Raw genomic sequence first — 14719 nt, 5'->3', positions numbered from 1 at the left:
AAATGAGGCAACTATCTACCATTACTACCAAAGTGCATAATCCTATAGATTTATCAAGTTTCACTTCTTTAAATGTCTCCATTTCTAATATTTTAAGGAAGAAAGTGAATTAGTTATTCAGTCCACTTTGCAACAGAAGACTCAGATGACCATGTCAATCGCTGTAAAAGATGAGAGGTTCTCTCTGAAGCAGTAAATAGAAAACTGCTGAAAATTGTCTGTGAAGAGAGAAATCAGGTCAGAAGATAGACGCAAAAAGCTGGAGTAACTTAACGGGACAGGCAGCATCTCTGGAGAGAAGGAATGGGTGCCAATGCGGGTGGAGACCCTTCTTCAGACTGAAGTAGGGTGTTGACCCGAAACATCACACATTCCTTCTCTCCAGAGATGCTGCCTGTCCCACTGAGTTACTTCAGCTTTTTGTGTCTATCTTCGGCTTAAACCAGCATCTGCAGTTCCTTCCTATACATTTCAGGTCAGAATCCTGATGGAAAGCCATTAAATGAAGAACGAGTGCTGGGCTGTGTTGGACTCACCCTATGTCATGCTGTGTACCTTCCCCACAATCCCCATGTCTATATTAGCCTTTTGAGGCCACACATCTATCTCCCCACGAGCTCAGGCCTACCCCACTGCAATCATGCATAAAGCACAGAGAGACCCAAGCAGCAAATAAGATTGCACCACGTCCTTCAACTTGCATTACCAATGTCTGATTTACCTAGAACTTGTAATTTATAGTACATTTATTCGTTGTGCTGTTCTATTTAATGTAATTGCAAAGCTGCAGCGGCACAGTGGTAGAGTTGCTGCCTCACAGCACCAGAGACATAGGTTTGATCCTGATCACAGGTGCTGTCTGTACGGAGTTTGTACGTTCTGCCTGTGGCCACGTGGGTTTCACTCCGAACGCTCCGGTTTTCCCCGACATCCCCAAGACGTGCAGGTTTGTAGGTTTATTGGCTTCTGTAAATTTTCCCCAGTGTGTAGGATAGAACTAGTGTATGGGTGATCGTTGATCAGAGAAGACTCATTGGGCTGAAGGGCCAGTTTCCAAGCTGCATACTCTAAACTGAACTAAGCCAAGTAACACATCCCTGGTTCTGGTGCATTGCCAATAAAAATACCCTTGTGTCTTTGTGTTAGGTGGTGCAAACAAAAGCTCTGCCACTGAACTATCCTGATGATCTCCTGACAGTTCATGATATTCAAGGCTTTTTCATGATTTGAAAATGACTCTGATGACCAGAGACTTTTAGAAACTGCTGAATTTCATTTATATAATTAAAATAGTTAAATTATTAACTGAACAAAATGAAAAACATAGAGAAGAGAAAAAGCAATATAGATTGCTGAAATGCACAGAACTATCACAATCTTTATAGAAGACCAGCCCTGCTGAAAAGTCAGCGGCCGGGAACATCAGTTCTGTCTCATTTTCCGTGGATGCGGCTTGACTTTTTTGACTTTCAGCAATTTCAGTGTTTGTATCAATTTCCAGCAACTGAAGTTTTTCCACCTGGTTATCTGTATCTGTGCAATTGTTTTAAAAGCATTTTTATGGAAAAAAGAATGACGACACAAATTGAAAATGATGTAAAAAAAGAAATAAAGTGCTGGTGTAAACCAGTTGGTCAGGCAGCAAGGTGCCTTGGATAGGTTGGGTGAGTGGGCAAATGCATGGCAGATGCAGTATAATGTGGATAAATGTGAGGTTATCCACTTTGGTGGCAAAAAGTAGGAAAGTAGACTATTATCTGAATGGTGGCCGATTAGGAAAAGGGGGGATGCAACGAGACCTGGGTGTCATGGTACACCAGTCATTGAAAGTAGGAATGCATGATCTAGTATCTTAAACCCCCTTCTCTCGCTCTGTGGTCTAGTATCTTAAACCCCCTTCTCTCACAATGCTCATCCATGGTGTATGCAGCATTTTGTTTTTGTATTGGGATCAGTTTCTGCAACATTGTAATTTTGAATACTTTTTTAATAATCCCGTCCATTGTCAAACTGTAATAATCAAAGGTTTTGCGGTTGACGATATTTTCCCATTTTGGGTGGTAAAATTTAATTATTAATAAGTAACAAAATGAACAGCAATTGCGTGAGTGCAGAAGGAAGGGGAGCATACGATCAGTGCTGTAACTTGCAAAGATTCATGGAGCAGTTAGTGTGATCCTGACTCTTCCCCTGCGCAGCATTAGACCTCTAAACAAAGGCTGGATAAAGAAAAATAAAACAGGCTGATCAACAAGATGCCTGCGTATTTAAGGATAGGTATTTGGCACTTTAACAAATCAAATGTTATTACTGTCAAAGTGAAGAACACTTCATCTTGAAAAGGAAACACGTGCGGCCAACACGTGCAGTGTTACTGTTAAGGTTATGAAAAAGAGGGAGGGGTAGAGTCTAGTTAATGTCACAACTTGTTCTGCTGAGCTGTGTAGATAAAATCTCAAAAGATGCTGATGAATCAGTAAAATACAAATTCCATGAACCGGTAAGCAATGTGAATTGCGTTTCTTCTTAACTCTTGCATGGATTATGAATATTATTGACAAGGCCATCATTTGATGTCTGTCTGTATATGTGCTTGAGAAAGAGCATAGGTAGCCTCATAGAATCTCAACAGACCCTATAATAAGCCACTGGCCTGATTGAATTTGGAACTTTGTGTGCAGGCCTGCTCTCAGCCTGGGTGGGGGGGCTAACATTAGCAGATAGGTGGGCAAAGGCCAGAGAATTAAAGAAAGCAAAAGGGTGTTAACTTACGCATTCCTGGGATCATTATCGTAAACCACTGGACCCTCTCCGGAGCCAGAACATACTTCCTTAGATATGGTGCCGAAAGTTGCTCACAATATTTTAAATGAGGCCTGCACAAAGCCTTATAGAGTCTCAGCATTACATCCCTGTTTTTGTGTGCAAGCCCTCGCGAAATAAATGCTAGCATTGTGTTTGCTTTCTTTACTACTGATTCGAATTGCAGACTAACATTTTGGGAATCCTACACCAGCACTCCCAATTCCCTTTGCACCTCCGATTTCTGGATTCTCCCCATTTAGAAATTAATCTACACCTTTATTCCTACTTCCAAAACGCATGACTCCACACTTTGCGACACGACTCACTGCAGAGTCCCTTCTTTACCTTCACTACCTGCCCCTCCACCTATTTTTGTATCATCCACAAACTTTCACCTTCTCCTTCTCAAATTGCAGATTAAAACATCATGTTGTGGTCTCTTCCTCCGAGTGGTTCCTTTACCTTGAGTTCCCTTATCAAATCCGGTTCATTACACAAGACTAAATCCAGAATTGCCTTTTTCCTGGTAGACTCCACTGCAACCTGCTCTAAGAATCTATCTCGGAGGCTCTCCATAAATTCCCTTTCTTGGGGTCTAGTACCAACCTGATTTTCCCAGTAGCCTACCTGCATATTGAAATCTCCCATGACCACCGTAGCATTGCCTTTCTTACATGCCAGTTACAGCTCCTGATGTAATTTATATGCTATATCCTGGCTACTGTTTGGGGGCTGTAAATAACTCCCATTAGGGTCTTTTCACCCGTATAATTTCTCAGCTCTATCCACAAAGACTCTACATACTCTGATCCTATGTTATGGACTGATCCTCGCTATGGACTGAATTTCATTCATTACCAACAGTGCTACCCCACCCCCTCTGCTCACCAGTCTTTCTGAAAAGATGTATAAACTTGAAGTTTCAGGTCCCAGCTCCAACTCTCTTGCAGCCACATCTCAGTAATTCCCGCATCATATCTACCAATTTCTAACTGTGCCACAAGCTCATCTACTTTGTTTCTTAAACTACACGCATTCAAATACAACATCTTAAATTTGGCATTCTCCTCCCCTCTTCCACCGGTCCCGATTCTACCTGACCGTACTCTTATCCCCTATACTTCCGTCCTGTTAAGTCTGGAGACTTCTGTAACATTTCCTACCATCTCTTTCCCCACATACATACACTTCCAATTTGTTAACCCCCCCCCCTAATTTAGTTTAAAGCTCTATCTATAGCCCTGGCTATACGGTTTGCCAGGAGTCTGGTTCCAGTCGGGTTCAAGTGGATTGGTACCCACATGGACTACGAGAACCATCTTTCCTCTCGCAACTCATGATCCTCTGCAGGCCAGACAAGATGTCCCAAACTAGGGCATCAGGCAGGCGACACAGCCTTCAGGACTCTCGATTCTCATGACAGACTATACTATCCCCAATGACAATTAAGTTTTTCTTCCCTCTCAAATGGTTCCTGAACCACAATGTCCTGGTCAGGTTGCTCATCCTTCCTACAGTCTAACTCAGTCCTCACCTCCGTTCCCTGCCTGCCACATTACCAGTCACCTTCTTTATGTCACTACGGACCACGTAGTGGTTGGAAGCAGTTACTCTAGCAAGCGTAACTGCCTCCAGAAACACAGCATCCAGGTAATTCTCCCAGTCTCTGATGTGCCTCAGCGTTTGAAGCTCAGACTCCAGGTTGCCCACTTTCAGTCTCAGTTCTTCGATCGACCAGCATTTGCTGCAGATGTAGTCACCAGGAATAACCAAAGGGTTCTCCAGCTCCAACATCATGCAACTGCAGCACATTGTATGATCCTGCATGTCTCCTAACTCTCCCGAGCCAAAGCCTCAAGATGCACTTTCCCTCCACACGGCACTTCCCTTCAACACGGCTAGTCCGCTAGCCTGACTTCCCTTTTATTTGCTGCAACAATCGCCAGCTAATCAACTTGCTTCACTAATGTCCCACCTCCACAATTAGCATGCTGAAACTGCAACTCTAACTTCTTCCTGACATTTTTTTTTAACCCTTTGTGATTTAAAAAGAGTTGTGAATTCTCTGCCTCAGAAGGCAGAGGAGGCCAATTCTCTGGATGCTTTCAAGAGAGTTAGATAGAGCTCTTAAAGATAGCGGAGTCAAGGATATGGGGATAAGTCAAGAACGGGGTACTGATTGTGGATGATTAGCCATGATCACAGTGAATGGTGGTGCTGGCTCGAGGGGCCAAATGGCCTGCTCCTGCACCTATTGTTTATTTAAAAGTAGATTCTTACATTTAATGACAGTTAGGGTGCTGGTACACACCTCCTGCAGGATGTGGGAAGTCAGGGAAACCAACGTTCTGTGGGAAGTTATGTTACAATTATACAATCCGTTGGTGAGGCCGCACTTGCAATATTCTGTTCAGTTTTGGTCACCCTTCTATCGGAAAGGTGCCATTAAGACAAATAAGGTGCAAAGACAATCTATAAGGATGTTGCTGGGATTCAAAGGCCTGAGATATAGGGAGGGATAGGATTTTACTCCTTCAACAGCAGGAAGTGGAAGGATGATTTTATAGAGGTGTATAAAGTCATAAGCGGATATGGTGAATGCAGACTTTTCCCAAGATAGGGGAATCGGGACCTAGGTCTAAGGTAAGAGGCGATAAAATAAATAAAAGGGACCTGAGGGGCAACATTTCCTACACAGAGGGCTGTGGGTGTATGGAATGAGTTGCCATGTAACATAACTGGTACAATAACGTCATTTGATCAGGTACATCGATATGAAAGGTTTAGAAATTGGCCAAATGCACACAAATAGGACAGGTTTGGATGGGCATCTTTTCTATATTCAACATTAACCCTTTATATATTTGCTGGCAATCTGGTTTCTATCAATATTTCTAGTTTTATTAAGGCTTCTTACAAATACATTCAAAGGTTTCTGCACATTTGTACGGTGAGAAGATTCCCACAAACTAAACAAATAACCTTTTTCAGAATGCTCCATTTCACAAGACCTGTGAAAATTATGCATGGTACTGACAAGGCATATTCTGGAGGGTGTTACATTACATGATAACACTACAATTTGCTTTGCATTTCATTGCACATTAAACAACCTTCCACATTTGGTACCATGACACAATCATTTGAAACAGAAACCATAAATAGCTGACCATAAAGATGATAAATCCAACATAGTACACTTGCTTTGGGAGACAAAAAGATGCAATTCCCCTGAGAATATTACGCATTTACACAGAGATCATTCACTGACAGATGCTCAACCTTGTGCAAAATTGCCATATTTGCCAATATTGAAAATACAGCAGTAACTCGGCTTCCCCAGAATAAATTGTGCAAATACTACCTTTGAGAATTTCCTATTTAGTAGGAGAAGGTAGATTTTGCAAAATGACTAATCCTCAACCTTACCAAGCATAATTTTCAAGTTACTATTTAGACAGAATGTTTGACAAATTATTGCATGTATGTGTGTGTGAAGGAGACATTGAGGTTATATACAAGTTCTTGGAACAAATTACAAATGCTAATAATTTGGTTACTCATAGAAATTAGTGATCTTTGAAGAATACACTTTAAAATGTTAAACTATAATCCTTATATTGATTGCAAAGACAGGAACTATTTTCCAGAAAACTATCAACTTTCAATCATAAGGAAAAAGAACTATTTCAAGATACCCAAGCTGATGTTAGATAGTCAAACCTTGAGGGTTTTAGCCCTTTCTAAAATAAATGAACTACTATGTAGTCTGTGTGGTGCGATAGTCCCAAGCGGTTTCCACAAACAAAATGTAAACTGTACAGACTAATTCGATATTCCACAGAGCATTTTGTTCTTTTCTCAAATCAATGCAAGTTTCTCTGTGGCCTGCACTTTTCATCATTGCCAGATAGAAATTCCTGTATTACAAATGTTTCCAGCTTATATATCTAATCAGATGGTGATTAGTGATGATCGAGACGCGAAGTGGAAGGCTCCATTCAATTAATTAAATCCTCCAAACCCAATACTAATGCAACAACTGTCTGAAGGTAAAAGTTGTAACTTGGAGTCAGCTGTTACATCTTGAGGTTTACATTCTAATATTGAAGCTTCTGAGATGTAACTACTTCTGAATCTCTATCTGTAGAGATTTTATCCCATTACTGTCCTTCTTAGTACCTACACTGTAAAATCTGGACACTTTTTCCCTTGAAATGTAAAATGCGTTAAATACCATGCACAATTTTGTGTGCAATGTTTCTTACCCAATAAAGATGCATCTAAGTGCATTCATACAACTTCAGCAATCGTCAAACAGTAAAGATTGTGATGTTGCCATGACTAAGGAAATTTATTACAGTACCTGGCCATGGTGGATGAACATTTTTTTTTTTTTAACTTAAATCATTGTCAGTTACTGCTGGGCTAAATCCAATGGGAAAATAATTAACATTAAATGTACAAGCTTTTAATCCATTTGAATTCAAGCAAAAGCTTGCATATTTATCATGGCATTATGTTACTTTGCAATAATGTGTTTCTCAGCTAAAATCTTTTCTACAAGTACGGTTTTAACCGAATTGTTAATAAAAAGTTAGGACGAAAAAAAAAAGTTTTCTCAGCACTTCATACTGTAATGGGCTAAACTTCAGCATCGGTTACAATGCTTCTATATAGCAGGTTCAAAAATGCTCAAACTTAAAATAAGGATTATTTCCAAAAAGTTATGTCCGGTACAAGATAAAATCAAGTTTTAGTTTATATGACTAAAAAGATTTAATTTAGATTGGCATTTTTAAAAATAATTTTTGGATTTAAATGACTGAAAAAGCAATTTGGTTTACATTGATTTAACTCCATTCCATCAAACAGGTGGGACACAGCATAATGTACAGCCATGCAATACAAACCTTGAAATGGAGCCGACTTTATTATAGTTAACATAGCAGAGTTATGAGCCCACGGTACAAAACCAAATTCAGCAATAACCTCGACAAATTGCTTGATGCCCGAAACACTGTCAGAATGTGTCACTGAAGACATAGCAGTATTGTCAGGTTTATTGAAAGCCCCAGTGGGAAAGCCTTGAAATAATTCTTCATCCTGTACTGGTAGTCACACTTTCAACAATGAAATGGCATTTTCTTTATGAATAGCCAATGTTTGAATTAAATATGAAAGGGTTTGTGCTCTCAATGTAAACTGGAAGGAGTAGCTTTTTGAAAGCACCAGCAGAATGTTAGAAACTTGCAGGTTATCTAGTAGTCATGGTTAAAGTTTGAGTTTCCATATAATTGGAGGGACATTCACAAAAAAAATGTAAATGATTTTGCTTAAAAGGGCAAAGTGATTGGTAAATCAGGTGAAATTCGCATTTAACATGTCACATTTCGATGCAATTAAGAAATGCATAGAAGCAACCAGCAATGCTGCACAATCATCACTACCAACAATTTCCTGAAATATTAAAGCTTGATAAAATAAGGAGGTTCTGTACTATGGACTCATGCAAACAGCTTATGTTGTTTATTTGGTTCACATTATCGCAATAGATGTCACCTGACATCCTGATTAGAGCTTCCATCATCCCTGTTCTTAGACTTGAAGTGTGTTTGGAACTTGTAGATGAACAGCAGTGACTTTGAATAGTGTTTATTTTCCTCCATATTCTTCAATCTGCTGTAAGCCATCACGTTAGGGTTACTACAGCTCTAATGCATTTTGCACACAGGTGCCTTAAAAGTTTGGCCTTGCTGATTTAGTTCTGTTGTATATCCCAGGTCCACTCCATCAAAACGTTGCACACAGTGGAGGTATTGTGGTTTGACACTCGAGACAAATGTACAGGTTCAGTCACTGGAGAAAAGGTCACCAGCAGAAGGCAGTGGTGCTAAACCACCAGTAACATTTGGAAGCAATGATAAGTCTGGCAAGTTCTGGATATGAGACTTCAGCTCCTTCCGAACTTGTGTAACTTGAGCCAATTTCTGCTTATATTCCTAGAAAAGAAAAACTGAAAGTTATGATTGAACAGTAATAATCCTCTGTAGTAAATTTCAACGATCAGAGGAGGAACAGAGCGTCAATGGGTCAGTTTTAACAAGGAGCTGTTTGATTAGTTTATTGAGAGGTACAGCAGCTATTTAAATGAGGTTGTAGCAGAGTAGCCACCAGGGAATGGCTGTGTTGAAATTAAGTGATGTTTGAGGTAAGTGTGGAGGCTTTGGCTCTGGTAATAAGCAAAGGGTGATGGCAGGATAAAGTACAGTCTGTTCTTTCGTGCAATTCTTCATTGACCTTAGCATAGTAAAAATGGGAGGTGATAGCATGCAATGCTCCTCCTGCAGGATGTTGGAAGTCAGATAAACTTCCAGTGTCCACGAGGACTACAGCTGTGAGAAGTGCGCCCGGCCATAACACCTTGCAGACCATGGCAGGGAACTGGAGCTACAGCTGGAACACCTCAGGCTCATTCACGGGGTGAGAGAGTACCATAGATAGGACTTATAGTGAGGTGGTCATGTCTAAGGCACAGGCAGAATAGAGAGGTGGCCACCTGGAAAGGAAGCAGGCAGAGTGCAGGACATCCGTGGCCATTCCCCTTCCAAACAGGTATACCTTTCTGAGGCACAGCAGGGAATGGAAAAGTAAGACAAGGCCATAAGAATAGAAGACTCAGTAGTTAGCGGGACATTCAGGGGCAAACAAGACTTCAAAACAGTGTGTGGCCTTCCTGGTGTCAGGGTCCAGGTAATCTTAGAGCAGCTGCGTGTTCTCACAGGGTAGGCTGAACAGCCAGAAGTCGTTGTGCACAATGGCAACACCAACATGGGTAGGACGCGGAGTGAATCGGGAGTTAGACAAAAAGTTAAATAGCAGGACCCCCGAGGGTAGTAATCTCTAGATTACTTCCAGTGCCATGTGTTAGTGAGATTAGAAATAGGATGATACAACAGATCTTCAGACCACCAGCATCTTCTTTGGGACAAAGGTGGCCTGTACAAGTGGGACAGTGGCCTGAACTGGAACGGGAACAATACTCTTGCAGTGAGGTTCATTAGTGCTATTTAGGAGTGTTTCAACTAGAATGCAGGGAGGTGGGAACTAGAATTGTAGGTTAGAAAATAGGACTGATGGCAAGGTAGAGGTTAGAACCTAAATCTCACAAGGATAGGAGGGAGGGGTTGAGTAATGTGGTGAGGCTGATGGGGTGAAGTGTGTTTATTTCAATGCAATGAGTATTGTGGTTAAAGCAGATGAACTTGGAGCCTGCAGTGTTTGTAACTATAATTTTATGACCATTATGGAGACTTGGTTGCGAGAGGGACATGACTGGCAGCTCTGTGTTACAAATTTTCATTGCTTCGGGCAATAAGCAATATTGAAGCAATAAAATGTTGCTCTGATAATCAGTTAGCACTCAGAGAGGACATAGTGGAGGGTTAATTGGGTATGGGTAACGCTCAAAAATAAGAAAGGTTCAATCACTGCAAATGTATTGTACTCTAGGCTCCTCAATAGCCAGAAGGGGATAGAGAAACAGATATGTAGACAGATTACTGAAAGTTGCCAAAGCAACAGGGTCCTCATATTGGATGATTTTAACTTCTCCAATATGGACCGGGACTTGCTCAATGCCAAAGGCTTAGGGAAAGCAGAATTTATCAGATGCACCCACGAGGGTATCGTAAAATAGCATGTGGATAGTCCAACCTGAGAAGGGAACATACTGGACCTTGCATTGGGAAACGAGCCAGGTAACTGGTGTTTCAGTGGAAGAGCATTTTGTGGTTGTGATCACAACTCCATAAGTTTTAAGATTATTTTCACTATGGATAATTCTAGACATAGCGGGGTGATACTAAATTTGGTACGAGTTAAGGGGAGTAAATTCAGAGCAGTTGTTATTGGGCAGTTCCATGTCTGAAATGTAATAGTCATTTAAAGGCCAGTTGATTAAAATTCAGGATCAGCATGTTTCAAAAAGGACAAAGGATAAGGATGGCAAGGTAAGAGAAGCTTGGACAATCAGACAGGTAGCAAATTCAGTCAAAAAAAAGGAAGCGTATGCAAGGTTTAAGAAGATATTAATCAGACAGGGTCTTTGAGGAATATAAAGCAAGTAGGAAAGACCTCAAAATGGACAAAGGGGGCCATGAAAGGGCTTTGGTGATTAGAATTCAAGAAAATACCAACACTTTTTGTACGTACATTACAAACAAGAGAGTAACGAAGGATAAAGGAAGGATTTTTTGTTTGGCCTCATAGGTTGTGGATTCAACAAGAAGGACATGGAGGACAGTGAAATCAGCATGGAGAATGCCAACACGCTGGGGTAATTTGAAATCAAGGAGAAAGTGGCATTGAGGCTCTTGAAGAGCATTAAGGTAGATGAATCCCCAGGGTCTGGTGGGATTCCTCCCAGGTTATTGAAAGACTAGATAGGAGATTGCAGGACTGGAGGACTGGCAAGTATCCAATGTTTAGGAGGGAACTGCAAATGCCGGTTTACACCGATGATAGACACAAAATGCTGGAGTAACTCAGCAGGACAGGCAGCATCTCTGGATACAAAAAATGGGTGTCATTTTGGGTCGAGACTTCTTCGGACTGAGAGTCAGGGGAGAGGAAGAGAGGTATGGAAGGGTAAGGTGTGAAAACGAGAGATCAAAGGGGACTGTCAAAGAAAATGTTGAATAGATCATTATTAGCTGGGGGAAAGTGACAATGAGGCATACGAAGATAAAATTTTATCAGGAGGACAGTCAGTCTGGTCGGAGAACTAGGGGAGGGATGGAGAGAGAAGTAAAGCAAGGGTTAATTGAAGTTAGTGGTCAATGTTTATACCGCTGGGTTGTAACCTGCCCAAGCAAATATGAGGTGCTGTTCCTCCAATTTGCTTTTGGCCTCACAGTGACAGTGGAGGAGGCCCAGGACAGAAAGGTCAGTATGGGAATAGGAGGAAGAGTTAAAGTGTTTAGCAACCAGGTGATCAGTAGGTTTAGGTGGACTGAGCGAAGGTGTTCACCAAAAAGATCGGCGAGCCTGCGCATGGTCTCACCGATATATAAAAGTCCACACCTGGAACAGCTGATACAGTGGTTGAGGTTGGAGTAGGTGCAAGGGAACCTCTGCCTCACCTGAAAAGACTATTGGGGTCCTTGGATGTCGTCGAGGGGGGAGGTATAGGGACAGGTGTTGCATCTCCTGCAGTTGATGGGAAAAGTTCCTGTGGAAGGGGTGGTTTCGGTGGGAAGGGACGAGTTGACCAGAGAGTTGTGGAGGGAACCGTCTCTGTGGAAACAGAAAGGGGTGGAGATGGGAAGATGTGGCTAGTAGTGGGATCCCGTTGGAAGTGGCAAAATGTAGGCGGATTATGTGCTGTATGCGACCGCTGATGGGAGTATGTACAGTAGATGCAGATGTATAGCTCCACTGTTGGGCCGATTTGGTGTATTGCATGTAGTTCCTGTTGCTGCATAGGATACGAAGGACAAGACATTTTTGGAGGGTGTAGAGGAGGTTTACTGGAACAATGTCTGGATTAGAAGATATTAGCTGGGTTGAACAGACTTGAACTGTTTTCTCTGGAATGCCAGAGGTTGTGGAGACCAGATAGAGGAATATAAAATTATGAGCTGCATAGATAGGGTAAACAGTCAGATTCCCATCATGGAAATATCAAAGGCGAGACAGCATCGGCTTAAGGTGAGAGGGACAAAGTTTAAAGGAAATATGCGGGGCAAGTGTTTTTGTTCAGAGTGGTGGATTCCCAGAATGAATTGCCAAGGGAGTTGGTGTAGCCATAGACAACAGTGACGTTAAAGAAGTTTTTGATATCGACATGGACACGCAGGGAATGGAACGATATGGACCATGTGTAAGCGAATAAAATTAGTTTAGTTTAGCATTACGTTCAGCACAGACATCGTGGGCCTAAATATCTGTAATATCCTACATTCCACCTGCTTGGATTGCCAAATGTTAATTGAAACAATATTAAATATTAAAGCATAGAATAATACGATGCATTAAATTTACAAGCACATACCACACAATTCTCTTTTCCGAAGTAGCATTTCAAAACAATCTCAAAATCAATGCACTTAGAGAAACAAAAATGGGCACAAAGGACTGCAGATGTTGGAACCTTGAGCAAAACATGAAGTACTGCAGGAGCTCAGTGAGTCCGTTCAATCAATCTTCAGAAGGGTCCCAACCCGAAATCTCACCTATCCATTCCCTCCAGAGATGCTGCTTGACCCACTGAGTTGCTCCAGCAGTTGGTGTTTAGTTATATTTTAAATAATCTCCAGTTTTGCACATGAAGTATAATAAGCATGAAGTATAATAAGCATGACCTATTTAAAGATCAGATTAACCCTGGGGATTTTTAGGCTGACACTGATTGATGTTTAAACATTAGGGTTGTTAGAGGGAACAAGGTACCCACCGCTAGCTTTTTCTCTTTCTCTCCCAGGATCTCCTTCTGACTATTGATGTATTCAGTCAGCATTCTTGCCAGTTGCCGTCGGTCATCCAGTTCTGCTGCTAGACGCCCATTATACTCAGCTAACAGCAAACAAGCCTCATCAACGATTTTTGATAGTCTTTCCGCAGCTGCTTTATCTACAAGCAAGAAACAGACAAAATTAACAATACTACAATTAATTTTTAAGTTTCAGGAAAATTAACAGCAAGTTAATTTGATATTTGTGGCTGGAAGAATAAAAAAAACTGCCTTCAGAGATATGGGGACCAATAATAGAATGTTTGAAACAACAATAATAATTTAACTAAAACCCTCAACTTAAGCGTGGAGAACCAATCTGGCATTTACTATAGTTTGTTGTGATAAGAAATCTTTGCTAAACCACTTAATTAGTCGAAGTCACCAGAAATTTGGATTTTCAAGTTGTTTGGTGTTCATCTCCATTCGTCCATGTACAATTAGTACAACGAAAGGAAGGAACTACCAAATAGGTTGCTCCAAATTATTTCTGCTCATTATTTATATGAACTTAAAACAAAAGAAAAAGTTAAAGCAACTATCAAGAGGAAATCCAGGTGAACATTTTGGGTGCATCTAGCTATTATACCCGAAAATACGCTATTTTAGTAGATAATAATGGATGTTAATTTCCAATATGATTTTGATTCATATTTCTCACATAATTGGTCACTGTGATCACGGTTTGTTAACTTATGTATAATTTTATAAAGGAGATGCATTAATTGCAATGCTATAGTAAGAACATATTATCCACCCCAATCAATATTGATAGAGCACACTCGCTACCTGCAATGTTCTCCAGGAGTGAAACGTCTTGCACTTCTTGAGGTAATGATGCAATCTTCTGACGAACAGTTGCATCCCCAGATGCTGCATTTTCCAAGTCTTGTAAAGCTTTAATCAGATTTTCAGTCTTAAAACAAAAGAATACACGAAGAGTATACTTGCCAGTGTAAACAAAACCAGTTAATGGTATGCAGAGCAAGATATTTAGATTCAGAAGGTATAATTAAGGAAAACAAATAAATGATTAAGTCGGCATGCTAATGAAACAATTATACAAAATTAATTTGATGTTAGAAAAATGCTGAAAAGATTGCCGATAGAGAACTACTCAATCAGGACGAAGAATTCAAGCTTTCACACAAACAACAGGCAAATATACTGCAATTATAGATGAATACACATAATCAATGTGCACATTTCTGAGAATAGTGTTGATGAACATGAAAAGTTGGACACATTGTGAGCTTTGTCAATAAGCAAATTAAATCTTTATTGACAAAGTTCTGTTACTTGTTTATCATAAGAGTTATGTTGGTTTTGAGGATAAACATAGTATAATATCCCGGGGAAGGGCTAATATCAAGTCAGTGATGAATATTTAGGATGCGTCAA

General features: G+C 40.7%; 2 protein-coding genes across 5 annotated transcripts in view; both read right to left on the bottom strand.

Annotated features, from left to right (window-relative positions):
* LOC129707403 (protein-glutamine gamma-glutamyltransferase 2-like) overlaps positions 1–14719 on the bottom strand; it is a 276786-nt gene that overhangs the window by 100083 nt on the left and 161984 nt on the right. The window lies entirely within an intron of this gene.
* rprd1b (regulation of nuclear pre-mRNA domain containing 1B) overlaps positions 5685–14719 on the bottom strand; it is a 28236-nt gene continuing 19201 nt past the window's right edge. For 2 of the 4 annotated variants that reach the window (XM_055652414.1, XM_055652416.1), the window contains 4 exons: positions 14108–14234; positions 13262–13437; positions 11949–12102; positions 8671–8807 (listed from right to left, as the gene is read on the bottom strand). In XM_055652414.1, the coding sequence (XP_055508389.1) occupies positions 8800–8807; positions 11949–12102; positions 13262–13437; positions 14108–14234 (465 nt within the window). In that variant the 3' untranslated portion in view covers positions 8671–8799. Of the gene's footprint in view, positions 8808–11948; positions 12103–13261; positions 13438–14107; positions 14235–14719 lie in introns of all 4 variants that reach the window. The other 2 variants (XM_055652415.1, XM_055652417.1) reach the window with 1 other exon arrangement.

Source organism: Leucoraja erinacea, chromosome 21 (genome assembly GCF_028641065.1).
Source record: "Leucoraja erinacea ecotype New England chromosome 21, Leri_hhj_1, whole genome shotgun sequence".
Lineage (NCBI taxonomy): Eukaryota > Metazoa > Chordata > Chondrichthyes > Rajiformes > Rajidae > Leucoraja > Leucoraja erinaceus.
Note: the sequence above shows the minus strand (reverse complement) of the source record. Positions and strands in the feature narration are given on the sequence as shown.